The sequence below is a fragment of the Tachysurus fulvidraco genome, chromosome 2, assembly GCF_022655615.1.
Source record: "Tachysurus fulvidraco isolate hzauxx_2018 chromosome 2, HZAU_PFXX_2.0, whole genome shotgun sequence".
In the NCBI taxonomy this organism is placed as follows: Eukaryota; Metazoa; Chordata; class Actinopteri; order Siluriformes; family Bagridae; genus Tachysurus; species Tachysurus fulvidraco.
The window spans coordinates 35,916,740-35,940,237 of NC_062519.1; the positions used below are offsets into that span (position 1 = coordinate 35,916,740).

Genomic DNA, 23,498 nt, shown 5'->3' on the forward strand with positions numbered 1-23,498 from the left:
GACTTGTTTCGGGGCCATCACTCTTTTGACCTTGTATAGAGTGAGGCTCAGGACTGATCTAATTGTCATTCGCTAATCCTCTTCTTCAGACCAATCCTATTCACTCTGTTAATAGCCTGCACTGGGACCTTTGACCTTAGAGGGTCAGACGAGCACGAGGTGATGTCACGTTACATTGCAGGAGTAATTCACTGAAACATGTAAATGCAGAATATTAATGACATTCATAGCTTTCTGAACGAATATTAAACATTGACAGAGTAGCATTCAATGTAAATGAAACCGGTGTATATTTTAGCATTTCAGGTAAAAATGCAGATTTGGTTTTCAGAGTATTATGCGAAGATTCCAATAATTTATAGTACGAGTGTAGCATAAAAGTAGTCAGTCCATGGATTTGTGTACAGCATCTTCTTATGCAGATAAAGGGGGAGCAGGTACAAATGGACTAACAGGTATAAAAGTAATATAAGGTTTCAATTTTGACATCCGATTATTTTCTGTTGAATTTAAATTTAAGATGGATTAGATCGGTACTTTAGACTTTTTTTTTCTTTTTTGAATTAAATGCAACAATCCCAGCATTTATCATAAAATATACAAAAGGAAGATGTCTAGAACAGATTTCTTTCTAGCTCAGATTGTAGATTCATGAGTTGATCCCTTTGGATTTTTTATGTGCTTTGGGACTTCAGTACCAAAAAAGAGGACAGATGTCAAAAATGTAATGGCTTAAGTCTATTTAAAGTGGTGAGGACATCTGTTGGATGCATATGACCATCTATGACCATCTAGGGTGGCTTTGCATGCTGTAGTGTTAAAATTTCCCTTCTCTGGAACTAAGAGGCCTGGCCAAACCTGTATCCAGCATTACAGTGCCTCTGTGCACAAAGCAAGCTTCATGTTTGAAAAGTTTGGAGTGGAAGAACTCCACTGAACACCTTTGGGATGAACTGGAACCCAGGATTCCTCAGCTGACATTACTGCTGGACCTCACTAATGCTTTTGTGGCTGAATGAACACAAATCCCGAAGCAATAGTCCAAGAAAATATGGGTGACATAGTCAAGTGTCCATATACCTTTGGTCTTATAGTGTGCCTCAAGGATCTCAGAAGCTTACTGCTCATGTGTAGCAGAGTCACCAACATGACACATACTTGCTTCACAATTGCTCCACACACATTGTTTGTGGAAACCAACTGAACATCATCTCCACATAATCTATAACTAAGTTCAAGTTTAATTTGGTGAAAAGGTTTTTATAATAGAAAACATACAGCAGAACATTATGGTTGTCTAATAGTTTACTCACATTGTTCTTATTTTACCATTGAGATATAATTCAATTCAATTCAATACAAATATACAGTCAAACAAGTGTTGAATTGGTGTAAAGATCACATGGAGTTCAGATCTCCTCTTGGTATCATAGAGTCCAACTGGAGCTGGTAGATCTGTAGATGTCTCAGAATGTCTCAGATATAATGCCACTGCTCAACCCTAATAGATTGATTGCTGAGCTGTTGGTAAATATTTAGTTTTATTTTTCACTTTTTCTCTTAAATGAGTGTGTCTAACCTGCATGTGCATCTCAGACTTTGAGGAAATAGTGTTCGAGTTTATACAGAGAGAACGTGAGGGTTGGAGCACGGTGTGTGTGTGTGTGTGTGTGTGTGTGTGTGTGTGTGTGTGTGTGTGTGTGTGTGTGTGTGTGTGTGTGTGTGTGTGTGCGCGCGCGTGTGTGCGCGTGTGTGAGAGGGCGACTAGAGCCCAGAACTGCGTTTACGGCTATGCTCGCAGTCGGGAGTCTTCAGCTCTATTTACTCAGCCTTAACATGAAAAAGAGGCTACTCAGTGTGGAGAGGTCCAAATTTCAACTGGAAGGAAACAGTAATCCAGTAATCCTGTAAAATCCAGGGGATAGTTATAATTAGGTCACCAAATCAAACGATCTGGTAAAGTCTGAAGTGGTCAGACAGTGTTGGAACATCCATCTGGTCTGATCGAGTGCCTCTTTAAGATGTCTTTTTATTTAATTCTAATCATTTTTATTCTTTAGTATACACTTTATTAAACTAAATAGCTTGATAAATGAATCTTAACAAACCCAGCTCAACATTGTACATTAAACTCGATGAGCTGTTGGAGGCTGAAAGCATCAGTTAAAATCAGTGCAGTAGCTAAATCTGAAGCAAGAAAATACTTAATACTTGTATTAAAATGCATGACCTGTTTTAAAATAGCATTAAGTATGTATTATGTACAGCCACAATTTCAATTAAAATCCATTGAAATTAAGATATTTTATTTAAGTTTATTTACAAAATAAATGTACTTGTTTAAATAGAAAATAGCATTTTTAAATGGCTAAATCTACCCCTCTAACTTCGCTTTGTGTCTCCTTTTTTGCCAATTTGTGTGGCAACGATAATGCTATACTGTACATCCCTCAGCTGTCAGGAGAGACCTCAGAAGTCATGTTAAATACAGTATTAAAGTTCACTGTACATGTGAACGACATCCACAAAGATCATCAGCGAAAGTGATGCACTAAGTAACAGTGCAGTATTCGTGTTCAGAGAAAACGTGTATACCGAGTGTTGTGTAGCGTATGTGTGATCGTGTAATTAACAAACAATCTGGGAAGTTGTTAATAAATGCTTACATACAGCAATAGGAGAGAACGTGTTACAAAGCTGTTCTTTTGTAGTTTGATGCAAGCTTCCAGTACTGGAGCTTTGCCATGTGTAATTAGCTGTTTGTGAGCAAAAACACACTCTAGGTTTATGTTTTTTTCTCAGTATAGCAAAACATGTTGTCACTAAAGTGCTCCTGATGTGCTAGAGATTTAGGTTGAAAAACGCTGTTGAGGATTTCTTTGTACAAGTGTAGTGATACGAATGCTATAGCTGTGGAAGTTGCCTAATAAATCTGTAGAAGGTGCACCAGTGAAGAAGTTCTTTTAAATTTCCTGTAAATGTTTTATTTATGTTTTATATAATTTGCTTTTTTAAGTGCTTGGGGTTGCTAATGACACTCAGAAATGAGTAACTTAGCTTTATCGGTGTTTCCTTTCCTTGGCTAAACCCTGACATCTGTTTCAGCTCTTCTAAAGAAGCGACAGAGACGGACAGAGACCAACGCAGGAACATTAGTGGGAATGTAATTGATGGAGGCAGCATATGGTTCTCTGGTCTAAACACACGAAAAGTGACGGGCTCGGGACAGAGTGACTCTGTTTCTGTCATGAGCTCAGCCTCTTCCGAGAGAGAAAAGCATTATGTGCTGCACTAATAAAAGGTTATACAGCAGTTAAACCATGTTGTATTATGCAGAGCTAATTAGATATGCAGGTGTTCTTTATTTAATCTTGGAAAATGTATAAATATTGTGGAATTTCTCAAGGCTGTGAGAAAGTAATTACACTTTTCCCGCCCTTCAAATTAAGCCCAGATGTTTTTAATCTTTTGTGAGCATTGCTTTGTCATTCCCCACTTATAGTGGAAAAGACTCACAGTACGCCTAATTAGTCAGCGAGGCCTAGCATGAAGCTGCCGTGCAGGACCGGGAGGGTGCCGTGTAGTTTATAATGAATCAAAGTAAAATTATGATTTACGACGTAGGACAGACGTGTCCTCACCAGCGGCGTCACGCTATTCAGTCATGTCTCACTGATATCCTGTTATGCCAAATTAACATGCGTTTTGATCAGGATGAAGTTTAAAGCATGGAGCTTTCTTGACAGATTATTAGGTACAGTGATCTCATCACAAATTAACTCGAGCACCAACAGAGTATAAAAGTTTCCGATTGTTTGAAGTTTTGAGAATTGGGAGTCTGCCGTTGATCTGAGTTTTGTCTGTTAGCCGTATATACAGAAGCGTAAAGAACTTTTCCATCTAACGTTCGTTTCATACAAAGTCAGGGTGTGAAGTTGGTCCTATTTTATACGGTGGGTGTAACTAATGATATGTTAAATGTTTTAGGTATAATATGAGTGTATAATAGCTTATATTTAAAAAAAATTCTGTATATCATTTTAATATAAAAACAAACATTTGCACACCTTTTAAAAATTTAATATTTTTAATTGTTTTTACATTTAATTACAATTGTTTTAAAACGTGTTAATTATATGTAAGTTCTATTGCAGTTATGTTGAATATTTTTTATTTTTAAATCATTTTGTGTTTAACCACATAAGCTATTTAACTGTTAATTATAGAAAAAGATAATTAGAAAACAATATGGTGCCATCATGTGGTACCAAAAAAACAGCACATATGCTGCGACACAAAACTACAAAATATAAAGCAATAATAATGAATCTTTTTAAAAAAAAAAAGAAGCTAAGATAAAATGTACAAAGACTGAATTTTATTACAGTATATACAGATTGAATTGTAGTGTCCTTCAAAAATTTGTAAAACAATCATCTAGGTTTTCTGCATCTTTTTATATTTTAAAAATCTTGAGTGGTTTAAAATAATATTGATATTTTTAAACAATAAGCAAGGCTAGGACTTTTCAACTCATGTACATAGTATTTAAAATGAATGTAGATGCTTCATCCGGTTCATATTCTGCCTTCACCAGACAATCAGAAACAAGATCAGACTAAACAATATTCCAGTACTTTAAATATTTTTTTAATTTTTTGGCCAATAATCTTAATATGATGTATGGCATTTTGTGCTTAACAGAAAAGAGCTTTCTACACTGGCAGATATTTAAAAAAACTTATCTGCACTTCCTCTTCCTGTTCCTAAATTATATTTCAGCCAGGTGGTCACACACAAAATAAACTTCAGTCATGAAGTGAAAGAATTCATTGTGAACTGAATCAAGTTTTGTATTTTAACTGAATGTAGAAAGTTACTCGCTGCATCCAGTACATTTGTATTAGTTTGGGTTTAGTTAGAATGTGATACTGGAAGGATGTGATGGCTTCATATCTCTCAGAGGAAGCACACGTCCTCCCAGACCGGTGCTAGTGAACGGAGTGAGCTGGGAAAAAATAGAGTACTCAGTGTGTATAGTTTCTGTGCCGTAACTAAACTCTCAAAACTGTTTGCATTTTCTCCTAAATGCCTCTTTCTGAAGCTGTAATCGCAGAGTTAGTTCAGCGTGCCAGCTCCGACGGGTGCAGAATTCGTCCATTTTTAGAAAAAGTATAGCCACTTCATAGCGATGGTTAACTGTGGTTAATTCAGCATACAGTCGTCAGTGTGCTCAAGCGTGCTGCATCCATTTTCCTCCAAAAGCCCATGAGTGTGTTTATGAGCTGAATGTGTATGAGATTACACCTCCCTTGTGTAGCTGTGTAAATAAACCACGCTGCAAGATATAAAACCTAATCGACCCTGGGATGCTGATATGCCAAGGAATGAGATGTAATCAGGATGTGTGGCTTTTGATAAGATCATTGTAGTTGTACCGGATTAGATTTGTTTAAAGAAAGTGCTATTCAAATCACATGTTTTGTATTTTCATGGTCATTGTCCTTCCCATTTGGCCCATTTGATGTACATGAGTTGGCAGATTTTTTTTCATCTTACTCCCAAGAATGCAACGAGCAACGCAGACGTGAGAGTCGGCTAAGTTACAAGGAGCTTCTTTTCCAACTTTAGACTGTGTGTACAGTAACTGTGGTCATACATGACACTCCTTTTTTTATTTTGAAAGAGCTCCTTGTGGCCAGTTCAGGGCTCTCGAATAGCTCAATAGAGACACGTTTGCAAATACAAATCCAGCTGATGCCACAGCTATCTGTAACCAGAGGTGAAAGAGACACTATCTGGCTTTGGAGAGGGTTGCTGTTGCTTTTTCTCCTTTCACTCACAGTAACAGTAGCCAATCAGCTTGGGTATAGAAGAGGGCTGTTAGGGATTTCTGACAAGTGCCGGACTTCACCTTCTCCAGCTGGTATCGGTTGTGAGATGGAAAAATCAGCTACTGGTTTGCAATTAGCAGTGACTAACAATTTTTAAGATATGGAGTAAAAAAAACAAAAAACAAACGTATAAAATGTAGCCAAAATACATGTGGAAATTCTCTTGCATCCCTTAGTTACCACTAACGTGTAAGGTATGACAAGCTCATGATTTACAGGCTAAAATGCTGCCAGTTGCTGCCGCTTCATCTCAGGATTTCTAAACCTACACGTTTAAATGTTAAAACTTTTTATTGAGAGAGAGAAAGAGAGAGAGATACACAGTCCCAGATCAGAACACTTGTGAGCTTATTCACAGATTGTGAAGCACATGTTTGTGAGGTTTTTTTCTTCTTCTTCTAAATGACAGCATGTGAGGTGTGAATTATGCTTATGGCAATGGTTGTTTTTCACACAGTGGCAGGAATTCACACACAGCTCGAATATGTGAACACAACTGCTTGTTATAATATAAACCACTACATATAAAGTACACAGAATTCAAAGCCTAAAATTCGAATTTGCAGAATTTTTGTATTGTTATCTCAGAGTTAGTCAGTCAGCCAAGGCATGCTCGGTGTCTGATGTTTGCCTCGTCTCTTTTTTAAGCTAATGAGGCTAGTCTACAAGACTAAGGAAAGAATAACATTGTGCAAAATACATAATACCAAACTAAGTGCTGAGGAAGAAAGAAATTCATAAACAAGACAAACTTTTCCCCATTTTGTAGTCTTACAGCCTGATCCTGAAATGAACTTAATTGGGTCCTTTATATGTCATAAATCTACACAGAATAGGGCAAAGTATCGTTTTAAGGGGCAGGGTGGTGCAATATAAATACTTGCAAATTAAAAAAACAATTGTTCCAATGTATTAATGCTTTCTAGAGAAATAACAATAAAGTGCACTTGACTTGAAAAACATAAAAGTTTCTATAAAACCCCTGAATATATAAAAGGATCTGTTCCTGGAAGACCCTGCAGTTTGTTAGAAAACATGTTTAAACAACTAGCATCATGAACATTGCATAACTATCACAACATTCCAGGGCAAGGTTATGGTATTAATTATTATTATTTTTTAATATTAACTTTCCCCTTCCTGTATAACACCATGAAATACATTATAACAAACTGGAAAAATATGTACAGTTCAGTCCTAGTTTGCAACATTACAAAATGTAGAAAAAGTTCAGAATGGGTTGAATATTTATGCAAGGATCTGCATATGGGTCAGTTTATTATTTTACAACTAGATGAGCTTAGAGCCAAGTGTGTAAAGTGTTTTCACGTTATGCATACCTTAAATCCTAGATTCATAGTTATCATGTAATCTGCTCTCCTTTCCATGGCCTTCTGAATTGAGTTTGTCAAGAAATTGTCTCAAGAAATACCACAGTTTTTTACATTATGCTACCAAACAGCGTTTGAATTCATAGCATACAGTACTGTACATGTGTGAATATGCTAATTATCTCTCCGTTCTATTTCAGCCACACCCCGTCATACTTAACCACACTTGGCTGTCCTGTTTAATGGCATCTCATCTGTTGCCCTGGTAACGGAGGAGATGAGAGGGAAGGTGTGAAAACGGTTGAGACTGAAGCTGCTGTTGCTCACTCTAACACACCCGAGATGCGATCGTCTCTCACAGTTCAGTTTCAGACCACCGACCGAAAAAAAACATTCGTCAGGCGCCTAGTGTTAAAACTTCCAAATATAACCCACTGTTTTCATCTGACATTTTCAATTACATTCAGAGTGCAGTAAATTCCTGCAGCTCCTGCTGACTCTCAGAACAGTAATTACTGTGGAACAATGGAGCGTCTGCAGGACTCAGTGTGTGGGATGTTGCTGGTTTTTTAGTTGAGGTTGAGCGAGATGAGTGGAAAATGACATATTACATTGTAGGCACACTTGGCTTGAGCCGCTGATTATGCAAGTATTGCTCATTGTTGGACGAACTTGGCGTCCTCATAGAAGGCTGCTATTGTAAACCGTGGTTCGGTTTTCACACCGCGTAGGAGTTTGAGGAACCATAAACTTTCACGCACAAAGCTGATCTCTACATTTTGCTTTGATAATGAAGTTCAGTTTGTCATTCTGCTCTCTTTTTAATAAGTCTTTTGGAGGCACTCCATTCACAGGCCTGGCCCTAGCTAAACTCTGTGAAGTACCTGGCTATTCATTATCACAGTGTACAGTAGGATTTTCTGTGTGCATTCTCACTGAGACCGTAGATCCAGTAAGCTGTATGTAGAATTGGTGACTAAAGCCAAAATATAGCTTGCGCAGGGAAAGCTATGCCTGTTCACAATTGGGTTACGTGCGTACTTAAGTCAATTATCTGGGAAACACATTCCGATTATGCAAATTACCTGTGCATTGTTCATACCTTTGTCAGATAATTGAGAAGAAGAGTTCAAGGTGTGGACTGAAGTAGGAAATAGTGTTTACTGTCAAATATAATGTAAAATCAAGAGAATTTAAAATGAAAAATAAAAAAGCCTGCTATGTTTCATCTGATTCTGAATAGGAATAGACAAATAATAGGAGTCTGGCATGTTGCCAGGATGTTGCTGCTAGTAGACTTAATTGTCAGTATGACATTAACTACTGCACATTTGGCTCACAATACTGCACTTAACTCAACTATACATGACCTAGTGCAGGGGTGGCCAACCAGTCAGAGACCAAGAGACACATTATTTACTGTGTAACTGCAAAGAGCCACATCATACACATGGGCACACATGAACATCACCTTTTTTTCCCTGCCATTTTGAGAGCGAACTTGACACAAATTGTTTACTCAAATGATCTTGCTCCTACTGGGAAACATGAGGTATTTTCATCCCACTCACATGCGCGTTTGACGAAAATACCGTATGGAACTCAAGCGAAGCAAACACACATTTTAAAAAGACACAAATACAAACTTCGGTATGAACGTAAGTGCCGCATGCGGCTCGGGAGCCGCGGATTGGCCTCCCCTGACCTAGTGTTATCATATGACGTGACTTTCTCTTCCTTGATGCACCACCAAAAAATAAGGTGTATTTTTTTTATTTCTATTTTTGCAGGATTTGGATAAAACCAATGAAAGATTACCTTTTTCTAATGACACACTAGCGGACAAAGGGTTCACAAGCAGAATACACAGAACTCCAGAAATTTGTTGAAGATCAAGCTGGCGAGAATGGGCCGGAAGAAGATCCAGATTACCCGCATCATGGATGAGCGAAACAGACAGGTGAGCTACTTATCTTTAAACAGTACATCACTATGTCAGTTAATACCAAGGTCTCTGACAACACTCATTGCCTACTGGCTTGCTAGTTTTGACTGTAATTGAGATCATAAACTGTTAGGCTTATCTTTATGCTTCATATTCTGCTGCTAAATATTTTAGTTTATTTAGCAGAAACAGCATGAGAAACAACCATCTGACATGTACACTATATGGCCAGGAGTTTGCGGACCACTAACATTCACACCCGTATGTAATAACGGCTGCCACAAATTTGTAGGATGACTTCATACTGTATGCTGTAGCATTACAATTCCCTTTTACTGGAACTGAGTTTTAAACCTGTTCCAGCATGACAATGAACCTCTACATAAAGTGAGCTATATGAAGACATGGTTTGCCAAGTAGAACTCAAGTGGTCTGCACAGAGCCCTGACCACAACACCGCTGAACTCCTCTGGGATGAACTGGATCCGACTTCATTCCAGACCCTTGTCACCCAGCCGGGTCACTCATATACCTGACCTCACTAACACAAACGAGGCTGAATGATTACAGATCCCCACAGCAATGCTCCAAAATCCAAATCAAGTGGAAAGTCTTTGCAAATTGTTGGAGTTTATTTACTTTTAACAGTAAAGTAACACTTTAATAAGATATATGTGGCCATGCAGTGTAACTATGCATTACATTTCCATTAATATATCAAGTTTGATGGACACTTCAGAGATCCAGTGGGAAAAATCTTAATAAGGAATCACATCTGTGTACCACTGTGTCCTGATATGTTAGACTCTTGCTCACTAACCCCTCTTTTTTCCCTGGCTGGTCGAAGAGTGTATGAGGCAGACTGACTCTGTGGCACTGGGAGGAGGCTCACCCACACACACACTGCACCTCTTGTCCCAGGTCTCACTGGACCTGCTGTCCCCGTGCTGTGGTTGGAGTAATTAGAGGAACGAACGGCTCCATATCTCTCATTAGCCGTCAGAGTCAGTCTGAAGAGGCATATAGTCTCTCTCTCTCTCTCTCTCTCTCTCTCTCTCTCCCTCTCTCTCTCACTCTCTCTCCCTCTCTCTCTCTCTAACCCCTGATGGCCATCACTCAAAATGAAGCCGCAGAGCCAAGCTGGAATTCACCCAAGCTGCCTTGTGCTCTAAATATAAACCCTCACACCAGCACAACAAACCCTATCTTGTCTGGAAGAGCTCGAGTTTGGTTTATTATGTGCTTGATATACACTGCACCCTTTTTTAGAAATGAAGCACCTCCCAGACCAGGCATTGGACTCCCTCAACTACTCCCTCACTCAACCATTTACTCCCTCAACCACTTACTTACTTACTTACTGAACCACTCACCCACTCTCTTACTACCTCACTCACTCACTCACTCACTCACTCACTTACTTACAGTATTCTCATCCATTCACTCTCTCACTACCTCTCTAACTTCACCACTTACTCACTCACTTACTCATTCACTCCTTTAACCAATTACTCACTCACTTACTCACTCCCTCACCTATGCACCCATACACTCACTCACTGTTCACTCACTCACTCCTCACACAGACTGACTCATGCTGACTCAAGATTTTCAGTAAGGTGGCGCTTTAACTTCATATCTTCTTTTTTTTTTACTGAGTAGCCTAATTAACTTTTAATTATAAGACGCTTTCTCATCTGAATGACGTCAAGGATTTACTGCACCCATTACCCAAATGCCTACAGCTAGAAAAGTATCTCACATTATAGATGGCTTGAAGAAGAGACATGTCTTTTCTGTGTCTGAAGGCTGTTCATTTTACATAAAATTAATAATATTCATGAATATTATATGATTTCATTTCACTCTCACTTCTCCGTTGCCTCATTAAGGCTTTTAAACGAAGGAAAAAAGACGAAATAACAGGAAAGCTTTGAAGTGCAAAACTGTCTCAAATAATAATAAAGAAATCAGTAAGAATTGCAAATCATTTGGCTTGAAAGCTTGACATTATGATGCATTATGACTGATGTAACTCCGTTACAATCCAGAGAACTCTTTTTATATTTGATGATATTTGTTTGTATTTTATGTCATGTATCATTTATTTTCAAATAGATTACTGTATGTATATCTAATTTTTGATTTAATTACGTTTTTTTTTTCAAACAGTTTTTATTTGAATTACCTTTAATTAATCTTTTTCCTTCATAAGATGTTGCTGTAGCAGTTTAAAGCAAAACCACCTTCACATATTAGCAAAGACATTTACAGTATTATATCTAGAAATATTGAATCAGACCAGTCCTGTGTACCTCAGCCTGGTTGTGGATTAGTACAAGGGTAGGAGGCGGGTTGAGAAGCAGCAGGGGTGCTCTGTAAATTGCTGCTTCAGATCAGTAGCACTGTGCTCTTGTTATTGATATAATTTAACATGAACACAAGTTAGTCGGCAGCTAAACGCTTATATATGTGTTTAATTGATATTTATAGTTCACTCGGTCATGCAGGTAGATTGACACTTTAAGCCTTATGGAGTAAGTGCATAAATAATATCGCAGTGCAAACTGTTAACACATTCCTGATAAATTATATTTTTAGCCAACATCCTGTATTTAATATCCCATATTATTCTCCACGGAAATTACCCCAAAATGTTCATCCCTCTGCAACCTTACACTCAGCAGGCCACAAAGTGCTGACAGCAAAGTCAAGCATCATTGAAGTGTTATGAAATGCTGAGCGCAGGGATTCATAACAAGCTAAACTGCATGGCTAGAGAAAGGCCAAAAAAGTGCTTTCCTTCCTAAATCGTGCATTTGTAAAGTAATGACGTGTACCTGTCTTTCGCGATGAATTTGATGGCACCAGCCCAGCGCAGATGACAGCATTCATGCAGCGCTGTACCATCCGCGCTTCAGCACTGAAGTGGTGGCAGGTTTAGCATTCCTCAGGGAGGGGTGATAATTGGCAAGGAACATGACGAGATCTGGCAACCCTGACAGCTGTGCTCTGTCACACTGGCGCGAACAGAGGAGTGGAACTGGGTTCTCGTGACTCTCTTAATGAGGCCATTACACACTTATTATCTCCAAGGGCAGGACGCTGCAGCATGAACACGAATTTTAGAGTCTAGAACAAGTACTGGGTGTGCCTGTCTAACTGCTGTAGTGTTGAACGAGCACAGAGAGAACACCAGCACATGTCTGTTGTACAAAGTAGGGTTTAAAAGTAATAGTTTGCCCAAAAAATTAGCATGACCTTAAATTGAAACTTTACTTTAACCTGTAAAACGTTTGTAATGTCACACGAACCACGAAATCCCATGACTTACATATTGCTTAATACTGGGGTTTACTTATGAATTCATTAAAAGGTCTTTTGTAGATCTGGTTATTGATTGGAGTTTTGCAGTCTTTTCAGGTCCTTGAGCAACAAAAGCTTTTGTCACTTTATAGTTTTTTGTTCTGTTGCTGATTGCTCTCCATGTAGGATCCATGTAGGTTTTCTTGGTTGTGGTTGCTTAGTGGTTAAAGCTTCAAAGGTTGTGAGTTTGAGACCCAGGTACACCAACGTACCACTTATATTAGTTATTTAAAATGAGATCAAATGTGGTTCAGGATAAGGGGGTCTGCCAAATGACAAATGAAAATCCTGAATTTCACTCGTAATTATATTCCTAATAATCCCATTTTTTCTGTTGTGCTTGACTGTAGGTGACCTTCACTAAAAGGAAGTTTGGCCTAATGAAGAAGGCGTATGAGCTGAGTGTGCTGTGCGACTGCGAGATCGCACTCATTATCTTCAACAGCTCCAATAAGCTCTTCCAGTATGCCAGCACAGACATGGACAAGGTTTTGCTCAAGTACACAGAGTACAACGAGCCTCACGAGAGCCGGACTAACTCCGACATCGTCGAGGTGAAGCCCTGCATGTTACACAGATCTACAAAGTTTCAAACTCAAAAGATGTTTAAAATATTCACTGTTATATCACCTTCCTACTTTGAGACCAGTAACATATTTCTTTCCATGACGCACCAGCTCTGCTTTTGTTTTACTCCATGTGGATCTCCATATTGGGATGAAGCAGACAGAAATGCAGTGTGTGGGATTGCAGACTGTTTTTGCTGCTGCTGCAGTATATTTGCTGCACACTCCATTCTCCCTTTTAGCTCCGATGCTTCAGTAATTAAAGATCTGTCTGTCAGTCAGACTAGTATCATTTTGTTGCATTTCTCTGGCCATCCTGACCTTCACAAGCATTTGCTCCACTTGCTATTAGCAAATTATCTTGTCCATTACCGTTTGTCCTTGCAAGTGCGGTTTCATGAGCCAGGACTCTCTGTTGTTCTCATGCAATTGCTGCTGCTTGTTAAATCTAATAAATTTCATTTACAAGGATGTTTCATTGATCTCTTCTAGAGAAGGCAAACAGTTAAGGTTTGTAATCAGCATCCTGAGACCTATATATTATTAGCACAGGACATTAGTGTGCTTGGATCCAGAAGAACTTCAGAAGAGTAGTTTGATTCTGTGACTTTTTTGACCAGTCACAGAGATCATTTTGAAGGCTGAATCTGGCAGAAATCAATATGTACACAAAATCAATATGTACTGTTTGTAACGCCTGTTGGGACTCGTGACCAAGACGAGCATACAGCATCTCTTACTGTAAGTCGTGTGTTGACGAACACATCGAAAGGAAGTGCTTCTAATTGGTTGACTCTAAAAATAAAGACCTAGTGCTGTCCAAAATAAACACACGGAAACCTGAGCTGTGTTCAGCCAAAGGGACTTGGCAAGTGATTTTGGCAGACCCGGCATGTATTTGCCCACTGCTAATGGTGCATTTAAAAAAATAAGAAAAAATCAGATGAAGGCTTTGCACTGTATCTGTTGCCTTTATTTTCTATATTTTATTTTATTACTACAAGTACAGATTCAAACAATTAATAAAAACACACTCTTTGCAAGTGCAAATATCTTACTCTAACTGGTCTTGTTCTGATGGCAGATCATCTTGAATGTCCCAGCGCTCTGTTTGATCAGATGATATCAGACAGCTGATTCTAATATTATATTGTTTCTGTACTAACAAAGTACACAAGGATTTGTATGGCCCTTGATGTTAGGGTGATCTTTTATTTAACATTTTTAGAAGGAGTCTTCAATGTCAACGCTTTGCATTCGGAGGAAAAGCTTTTCCGACACTGGAACGTTTTAATTAAGGAGAACTTTGTGGTTTCTCTGTAACAAAATAAGCTCTGTTGTCTTACAAATTTCAAGGAAAGAAAAAGAGAAAGGTTGTTAAGGGAAAGTTCACAGGCACAGATAGGTATGCACACAATTTTTCTAGTGAAACGAAGTTGATGATGTTTATAAATTATAGTAGATTTGTAGGAAAACTATACAGAGGTGTAGAGATCGGTTCACTTGTGTTCATCTCTCAGTAGGCTCTAAGTTCCAGACTTTTGTAAACATAAGACCTACTTACACTAACTTCACTAACTTCTATGAGTATAACTCATACTTTTTATACTTTTTCTGCTTCCTTTGTCTCCTCCAGGCTCTTAACAAGAAGGAGCAGCGTGGCTCTGAGAGCCCAGACGTGGATACATGCTCGTATGTTCTCACTCCACACACAGAGGAGAAATACCAGAAAATTAATGAAGAGTTCGATAACATGATGCGAAATCATAAAATGGTATGTTCTGTTACAGAAATGATGCCTCTGCATTATATAGTGCTCAGTTACATTACGTGAACTATTATATGAAACACCACGGTTGAATTCTGACAGTACATTTCAGTAGATAATGGTTTGAATAGTAAAAGCTTACACTTTGCATAATCTAGGCCTAATAATAAAAAAAATATACATCAAAGAAAAATAGAGAATCAGTGATGTGGAAACTTTCTGTAAGAAGATGTTAGGAGTCACAAGTTTGAAGTGTCTTTTAAATATTTCGTTCATCTTCGATATAGATCTTAGAAAGACTGGTGAGGGAGTGAATGTTTATATCTGCTATAGGTTACAAATCTCTGTCACCTCCGGCTTGCTCATTGGGGATAAACACAAACGTCTAATTTCAATCTTGAATTTTTGTATTATATTAATCTTTGTATAATATATATATTTTTTGTATTATGTTTCTAATGTTCTGTAAAGCTGCTTTGAGACAATGTCCATTGTTAAAAGCGCTATAGAAATAAATGAGAAAATTGCTAACAGGAACTAAATTTTCTACAACAATAAACTATAAACAAATAAAATCAACATATAAAAATGACACGTGTCATTTGGAAAGAAATATAATAATTATAACTATATAATAATTGTTGACAAATTGCTGTTATATAACATGAATAAAACACTTTTGGATGTGCTGTTATAGGTTATTGATTATATAGATATGTATATCGGTTATACAATAATCAACCTCTGGTTAGTCACAGCAGCGCTGCTTCATGTCAGGCCACATCACACTGATCATGTTGTTGATTATTTTTATATAACACCACACGGTGTCACATTTGATACCTTCTATAGCTTGTTCTAACTGAATTTCTCAGTACCGTGTCCACGCCGGTTGTCCGACAGCCGGCGGTTTTGTCTCAGCAGAGCTTTTCCATGCCTTTGACACTGCCAGTCTCTGAGCACAGTGTCCACTCCTACAGCAGCATGGGAGCTCTGGGTGAGGCCGGCATGCTGTCTCCATCCTCCAGCACGCTGCACAGATCTCCAAACACACGGCTCTCAGGTCAGCTCTACATGAGGGAAAATTTGACTTGGCGCAATTTCCTTCTCACTTCAAATGTAGTCAATGAATCAAAGCGTGTTTAGTGTACAGAATGTGCTTCTATAGTTTTACGTGTGGAGACTAAGGTGGTAATGTGTTCTTTTACTACATTTTGGTTTTATATGCTTCATTTTAACAATTTGCCTCACACTGTGTTGAGTTGTTCCGCATCATAAAAAAGATTTGCTAACGTGGTTTCAGACCCAGTGTGACATGTATTAAAAAAATAATCATCTGTAAAGATAGACCAAAGGATATCACTGAGCTAACAACAGTAGTCACAGCCATCTTTGAACCAAATCACTTTAGTTCTCAAAACAGTGTTTGCACAATGCTAAAACTGGTGGCTTCTGTTCATTGTAAGAATTAGCCTCAATGTTTCAGTGGAAATCTGCTTTTGGATACCATGTCTTTGGAGCAAACTACATTTAAGTTGTAAATGGATTATTTTGTCAGTGCTATGCATCTTCATGTTCTCGTTGTTTACTTTTTGAGACAAGTGGACGACAAGTGGAAAGCGTGTAAACGTTTCATTACACCAAAGCAACAGTCTCACTATCTTGTAACTAATGACCTAATACTGTAATAAACAGAATGTGTGTGTGAGGAAATTGTTTTATGTTTGTAATCCTGTTTTATGTGTGTTTTAGCGGGTGTCCACACTTCCTCAGATCACGCACCCAATGGTGTGCACTCTGCTTCAGTAGGTGAGTTCTTTCTGTCTAAACTTTGGCTGCATGTGATTCATGTTTGGTTATTTAACGGAATTCAATCCATATTTAACTTCACTCTCATAATTGAAGAGTTGAAATTAATACTTGGAACAGAATATTTCATAAATATCAATGATATTTATATTTTAACATTTTTAGAAGCTAAAGAACAAAACTCAGACTGATGGCACTGTTGTAAGATTTTCTATTTTGTTAAAGAAAGATTAAACATGTAATTAGAGCTTGCTGGATTTGGCATATTTTCCAGATTCATACATCATACAAAGAAAAGCCTCACATTATGCATTACTCAGGTTCACATCGATGTCAGTTACCTGATTAATCCTGAATGTTTTGGGAGGTACGGAGGTAGGGAGAGAGAGTGAGAGAGACAGAGAGAGAGAGAGACAGAGAGAGAGAGACAGTACTCAGCCTACTGTATCTGATAGATACAGTAATGTAACAGTACTGTGTACTGTATCACATCGGATGTGTGTGTGTGTCTGTGTTCGTGTGTGTGTCTGTTTCTCTGTGTGTGTCCATGTCTGTGTCTGTGTGTGTGTGTGTCTGTCTGTGTGTGAGAGAGAGAGAGATAACTGGATCCACTCTGTCCACAAGAGGTTACCGAAGATGAATGAATGGTTTATTAGATCACAAATGGCCCATTTTTGTGTATTTGGTCATTATACAATATTGGTTAATTAGAATTATTAGACACACTCGATTAATCTGATTAAGGAACAGGATGATATTTATTCTGATTTTTACATGTAAAGTATGTGGAGGCTTATAATTTACAGCATGTAAGAAAATGCTTCTTTCTGTTGATTGAACTGAAGTACAAACTGATTTGTTAACAGACTGACTAAATAATACTCCTGTCCCTCTGCTCTAATGTGTGTTTTCTGTGTGTCCTCTCAGTTAATGGCTACATTAGTGCTCAGGGAGAGAACAGCATGGGCAGAGGACCGACAATTAAATCTGCAGCACCCCCTACAGGAAACCTTACAGGCATAGGACATAAGCCTGAGCTCCGAGTGCTCATTCCACAGTCCTGTAAATTATCACCATCTCTGGTGAGATCCCTCGTGTTTATCACCAAACTAATCCTGCATTTTTTACTTCTCGTGAGAAATCATCCTACAGAAACCTTCATGTGAAATCTCTGTGAATTGTTCACCGTTCTTATTAGTACAATGTTGTTGAAATGTGTATTTAGTGCACATGCATGCTTAACACGTGGATTGAGGTACATATTTATAGAGCCATTGCTATCATTATCAATCTTACAGTATAGCAGTACATTCTGAAGGTTGTGTCGTCTTGTAGCTGAAGAACTTTACCCATTTTCTCAGATAATTTATAATGCATTGTGTTGAAAGAATTACTGGTTGCTTAATACAGAACCAAACACTAAGATAAGGTTGTCTGGTAAGCGTCATTCTTTTTATTTCTTTAAATTATTTGACTCTTGCAAGCAGCCAGAGGAGGAAGAGGGAAATTTGGTAAGTTAAAGATAAATGACTTTAACTCATTTTCTCATTAAAACATCTAGAGGCCACAGTTGGTACAGCTTATGTCCTGATCATTAATTTCAGTTTGGTGCATTAGAGCAGAAAGAACATTAAACTATGCAGTGTAGTTTAACATCCGGAAAAGAACCGGGAAGCCGCTTGGCTTTATTCAAAGGGTGTGTAAACAGGGTTTTTCCTGGGTCAAAATTGGTCTTCATTGGTGGCTGACCGACATGGTCATCCACACACAGCCTCATTTTAGTGTAATTTTAAAAATAAGTGTAATTTTTACCATATAAAATATAACAAAATTTTAAAAACTAGCAACAGCTTGCTTCGTGCTTTGATCTAGTTTCATCTCACTCCAGTCTAATTTTAAACTAAATGATTTTATAGGTAATTTACTACACATTGTCATCGGCCTATACATACTGTGGATTAATAAGGCTAAATTTTACTAAACACTCTTGCTAAATGGGGTAAGCACACTTACTTTCTCATTTCAGATGTGTATGTTCTAAGAAGTAATGATTCGTTATACACCGATTCAGACACTGACGGGCAGACCAATTGCTTTAACCATTCATTATAATGAATCGGCTCAAAGGAGTCATTAGGTCGTGAATCGGACTTTAGCGGACGTGTTGTGTGGGAATCCTGGCTGTTAGGACATCTCGAAAGCTGTGCTCGTTCTCTCCGTCACTCCGTCAGTAGCCTGCTTCACTCACTAAACCCAATTAAAGATCAAATAAGGCTTTGGCGGGACAGAAAATCGTTTTGGCAGCCGCCAAAAAATTTTCAATGTAGGAAAAACCCTGGTAAGGTTTTCTTTCTAAGTAAAAATATTTTCAAATAAAATAATAAATAATAGGCATTCGTGAATGCAATTATTGGTCCATTAGGTTTAATTTAAGTGAACAGCTTAGGTTCACTTAAATAGGTGAGTTTCAAATACTTTCATGCTTTAAGAGAAAGATTGTACAGATTTCATTAATTCCAAAGTCAGCAGTTTCTTGGTTAAAGAAACACACAAACTTAATGCTGAACCCAGAGCCAATGACATTTTACCAGCGTTATTATAATCTTTATTCACTTTCAATTTTTACTGTGTTTGGTGCCATTGTGTGTTCCTAGAGGAATGGTTTTATGATTGTAACCCTGAAGAATTGATCTACATTAATGCTTATAAAAAGGAAATAGGAGCTGAGATGTTTTCTGATTAGTTCTATGTGGTTGTGACACCCAGGGACGTTAGATTATTTTTATGCAGGTCAACTATTTTTCATTGTACACTTTATTTATCAATAACAATTTTTACATTCTGAGATTTCTTTGTTGTATGTGGATTTCAGCGGATAAACAGCCCACCGTCCAGCCAATCACTGAGCACACAGGTGGTGTCCATGGCAACACCCAGTATGCACTCGCAGGGCCTCCCATACCCTGCTATGACATCAGCATACAGCTCAGGTGTGTGCGCATTCAGCACTATTATTGTTCCCCCATACATGATGGAGTTCACTTTACTGAAGCCAAACAGATGTTTTATTTGTGAAATTTATTTTTAAGCACTAAATTCTTTCAGATTATGGCTTAAACAGCTCAGAACTCAGTAACCTACGTGGTTTCAGCATGTCAGACAGCCTGACTTTGGCTTCAGGGTCACCATGGCAACATACTCAGTCAGCAGTTATTTCTCAGGGGTGAGTACTCATCCATTCATCCCTCTGCCAACAGTCCATCCACCCATCCATTCCCCCATCTCATCTTCTACTCATATATTCATTATTCCTCTATCCAGTTCAATTATTCATTCAGTCATCCGTTCATCTGTGCATGTATTCATTCCTCCATCAACAATCCATCCACCCATTATTAATCTATACATAATTCATTCATCCATTTTTTATCCATACATTTATTCATAGATGGTTGGAAGGATGCTTGCAAGTATTCATGCAGTCCTGCATGCATCTACCCATCTAACTTACCATCCAATCTTCATCCATTCAAACTTATGTCCATAGATATGTTAATTACTCCATTATCACCATCCATCCACAACTTCATCCCTTTTTATTAATTAATTTACAGATTTAATCATCCTTTCATTCATCTTCAGTACACTTATTCATTCATCCATATAAAAGATGTGTGGTTTGATGTTTGCAAATATACAGTATATGCAATAGAGGAAAAAAAAGTCTAGCCAACTGTTTATTTGTTTTTCCATCTGTTCATGATACAGTACATCCATTTATTGATGTTCCCTTCATCCATCACTTACATATTAGCCTTCCATATCTTTGTACTTCCATTTATTTGGCTGAACCTTTGTCCCACCATTCGCTCAATCATTCACACCTCAAGCGGTCATTTAGGTTGCTTTCTATCTATCCCTGCACACATCCATCCATCTGTCCCTTATCCATCCGTTCTTTTATTACCCATCTATCCATCCATTTGTCTATCCATCCATCCATTACTTATCCATCTATTCATTTGTTAACCTTCAATCCATCCATCCATGCATCCGTCAGTTTAATTCTATAATAGTAATCAGAGTAATCACAAAAATATCCCGTCTTTTCTTTTCTGCAGAGTCTCTCGCTCCTTATCCCATGTCACTGAGCCGTCCTGCAGATCTTCTCCAGTCATGGATATAAAAGCTGAACCTGTGTCTCCCCCGATGGCCTTCCTTTCTGCCCCTCCCTCCTCCTCTCTCCACTCTCCAGCTGATAGCCTCGCCTCCTCCTGCAGCTCATACGATGGGAGTGAACGTGAGGAGCAGCGCAGAGATGCCCACTCTAATGTGCCCACCCCCTGCCAGGGCAGTGGCCCACCAGAGGCCATCAGGTGTCCATCACTTAAACGGCTGCGCACAGAGAGCTGGGTGACCTAGCATTCGGATTAGGATTTGGCTGTTTGAAGGAAAGTAAGCAGGGAGCAAATCGTTTGGTCACTATTTATTGCAAATAACAGTATTGCCTTTGTCCCTTTTTAGTATATGTAGCAAAAACTATAGGGACATAGGACACAGGAAGGAAAGTGTTGTGAAGGAAAAATCTTCTTACAGGGTTGTACAGGGATGACTAGTGATCAAGTCATACAGTATCTCCTTATCAGCAGAAAATGAAATTAGTGAAAAGCCTGTAGGTTGTTTTTTTTTTCAATCAGGGAATGAAGTTTAGCTTTAAATGAGATTTGTAGTATGAAATCAAGCCAAAAGTGTTTGATATTTGTAAATGTGTCTCCAATATTCTTTATGGGTCTTCAAACTGAAGCATGAACATGAGCCAACAATTGCCTGCTTCAAAATATACTACATAATGCTCTGGGCCTAGATTATTTGCAAAGGATGTTTTTGTTCTTTTTTCTCATGCTAGCATATGCAAACAAACATGAGCATTATTAAAATTCATTGTTCTTTAAACTTAATAATGAATACGCTGTAAATGCATGCTGTAATTAAATTTTAGTGCAGGGGAGTCAAACTCAATATCCAGTTACTACAACCTTCCTGAGGTTCAAGTGCAATAAGGAGTTAAGTGTGTCATTGTTCTGTGATTACTTTTGTCACTAATGATGCTATAAGCCATGCTGAACTCATCTAATCTGCACTCTGGTTAAGTGCAGATCCATGGTGCACCAAGGAAGAGCTAAGCGTTTAGGACACGTCGTCGTGACGTGTGACTTTACATACACGAATGCTTAGAGCAGGTGCAGTCACTTCACTATATATATAATTATCTCAGATGATTAGCACCATTTGTATCCGTAACATATTTTCTTTTCATCATAAAGGGCCTAGTGGTGCAATATTGTATTTGCATCAGTGTGGCCAAAGGGAGCATTAATGACTCATAGAGGGTGCAAATAAGAACACTTCTGTATGACAAAATAATAAAAGGGGAATCCCTTGGAACCATGCGGATTTCATGGACACACACAGACAAGTCCACAAGACCTCGAGTGTTTGATTTGTGACAAAAGCCTGTATTGAAGGAGTTCAGCTCAGGTTATTTATTGTACCTTTTCTGAAGATCCACCATCCAGCGTGCTCTCTGCAGGACGGGTTCAGCACCCAAAGGTCCGGTTGCATAAACAGTATGGTTAAAAGTTTGTGGACACCTAACCATCACACCTGAATGTGCTTGTAAACATTCCATTCCAGATTTAGTCCCCTATTTGTTGGTATAATTACTTACTCTATACAGGTGTCCACAAGCTTATGGTCATATAGAGCAACTTCGTCTCTGCTTTATAATCTTCACATCAGGTTTTTCAGTCTTACAAATTATTTGCATTATTTACCAGTAGGCCTCCTTTAAAAAAAAAAACACACGTCATGGACATTAGTAATGATTAACTGAGGCACTATTTATTAAACTAGACATAATGTATTTGGTATACTGTTTATACAGTGGTGTATATAATGTACATATTGTTGCCTTGAGGTAGATGAATATGATCCATTTAAAGAAATATAACATTTAATCCATGGTTGATTTTTTGATGGTTGATTTTTGTCCTGAACAAGCTACCATGTATGTTGTTACTGATATAAACGTTTCAGAGCTGTTTCTTACCAAATATTGATTTAAGGTATAACACTCATGCAGCAGTTGGATTGCTCTTATCTTTCCTGGAAATAAACACACAGAAGAAAGGTCTTTCACCACACAAGGATGTTAGTGGGTGTAAAGTAAAAATGTGACCTATTTCATACTGATGTAAAGTTCAGTCAATTCACAGCACTTTCTTGTTTAGAGAAACCTCAAGGAGGATTAGAGTCCACAATGACTCATAAGCATCTATACAGTATTGCATCAGTATGTGCTGTGTGGGCGATGTGTGGTCTGAGACTGGGGACATTGGGTTTGGTGAATCAAGATACTGCCCCAAAACTGATCTCTTAGAGATAGATAAACTTTATTTTTTTAACCTGGGGGAATGTGGAGGAAAAAACACATGATTCATAAGCAATATATTTTTCCAGCATGCAAAAAATGAAAGTAAATACTCCATAAGTATTTATTGTCAGCTGAAATTTTCCGAAAAGGTGAACCTCATGATGCATGCAGTTTAACATGTGAGCCAGCAGGGGGCATTAAAGACGTGGGCAAGAGACAAGACGCACATCCATTATAGTGTTTGTTCGTGAGACGAGACTGATTTAATCAGTAAATTATTACTTTTACATTTCACTCGTAGTGAAAGTCAGTGGAGAAACTATTGGAGACATCTGCTAATAAACTCTTCCTCTTAATCAGGGTTCCTTTGGTTAGATTGGACTGAC

General features: G+C 38.2%; 1 protein-coding gene across 3 annotated transcripts in view; it reads left to right on the forward strand.

Annotated features, from left to right (window-relative positions):
- mef2ab (myocyte enhancer factor 2ab) overlaps window positions 1-22,783 on the forward strand; it is a 28,589-nt gene extending 5,806 nt beyond the window's left edge. Inside the window, exons 3-12 of one of the 3 annotated variants that reach the window (XM_047809963.1) lie at window positions 9,016-9,185; window positions 12,887-13,090; window positions 14,739-14,876; window positions 15,795-15,933; window positions 16,623-16,679; window positions 17,607-17,761; window positions 18,167-18,190; window positions 19,552-19,669; window positions 19,785-19,902; window positions 20,801-22,783. In XM_047809963.1, coding sequence (XP_047665919.1) covers window positions 9,132-9,185; window positions 12,887-13,090; window positions 14,739-14,876; window positions 15,795-15,933; window positions 16,623-16,679; window positions 17,607-17,761; window positions 18,167-18,190; window positions 19,552-19,669; window positions 19,785-19,902; window positions 20,801-21,101 — 1,308 coding nt within the window. In that variant the 5' untranslated portion in view covers window positions 9,016-9,131 and the 3' untranslated portion in view covers window positions 21,102-22,783. Of the gene's footprint in view, window positions 1-9,015; window positions 9,186-12,886; window positions 13,091-14,738; window positions 14,877-15,773; window positions 15,934-16,622; window positions 16,680-17,606; window positions 17,762-18,166; window positions 18,191-19,551; window positions 19,670-19,784; window positions 19,903-20,800 lie in introns of all 3 variants that reach the window. The other 2 variants (XM_047809962.1, XM_027161140.2) reach the window with 2 other exon arrangements.
- The last annotated feature ends 715 nt before the right edge of the window (window positions 22,784-23,498 follow it).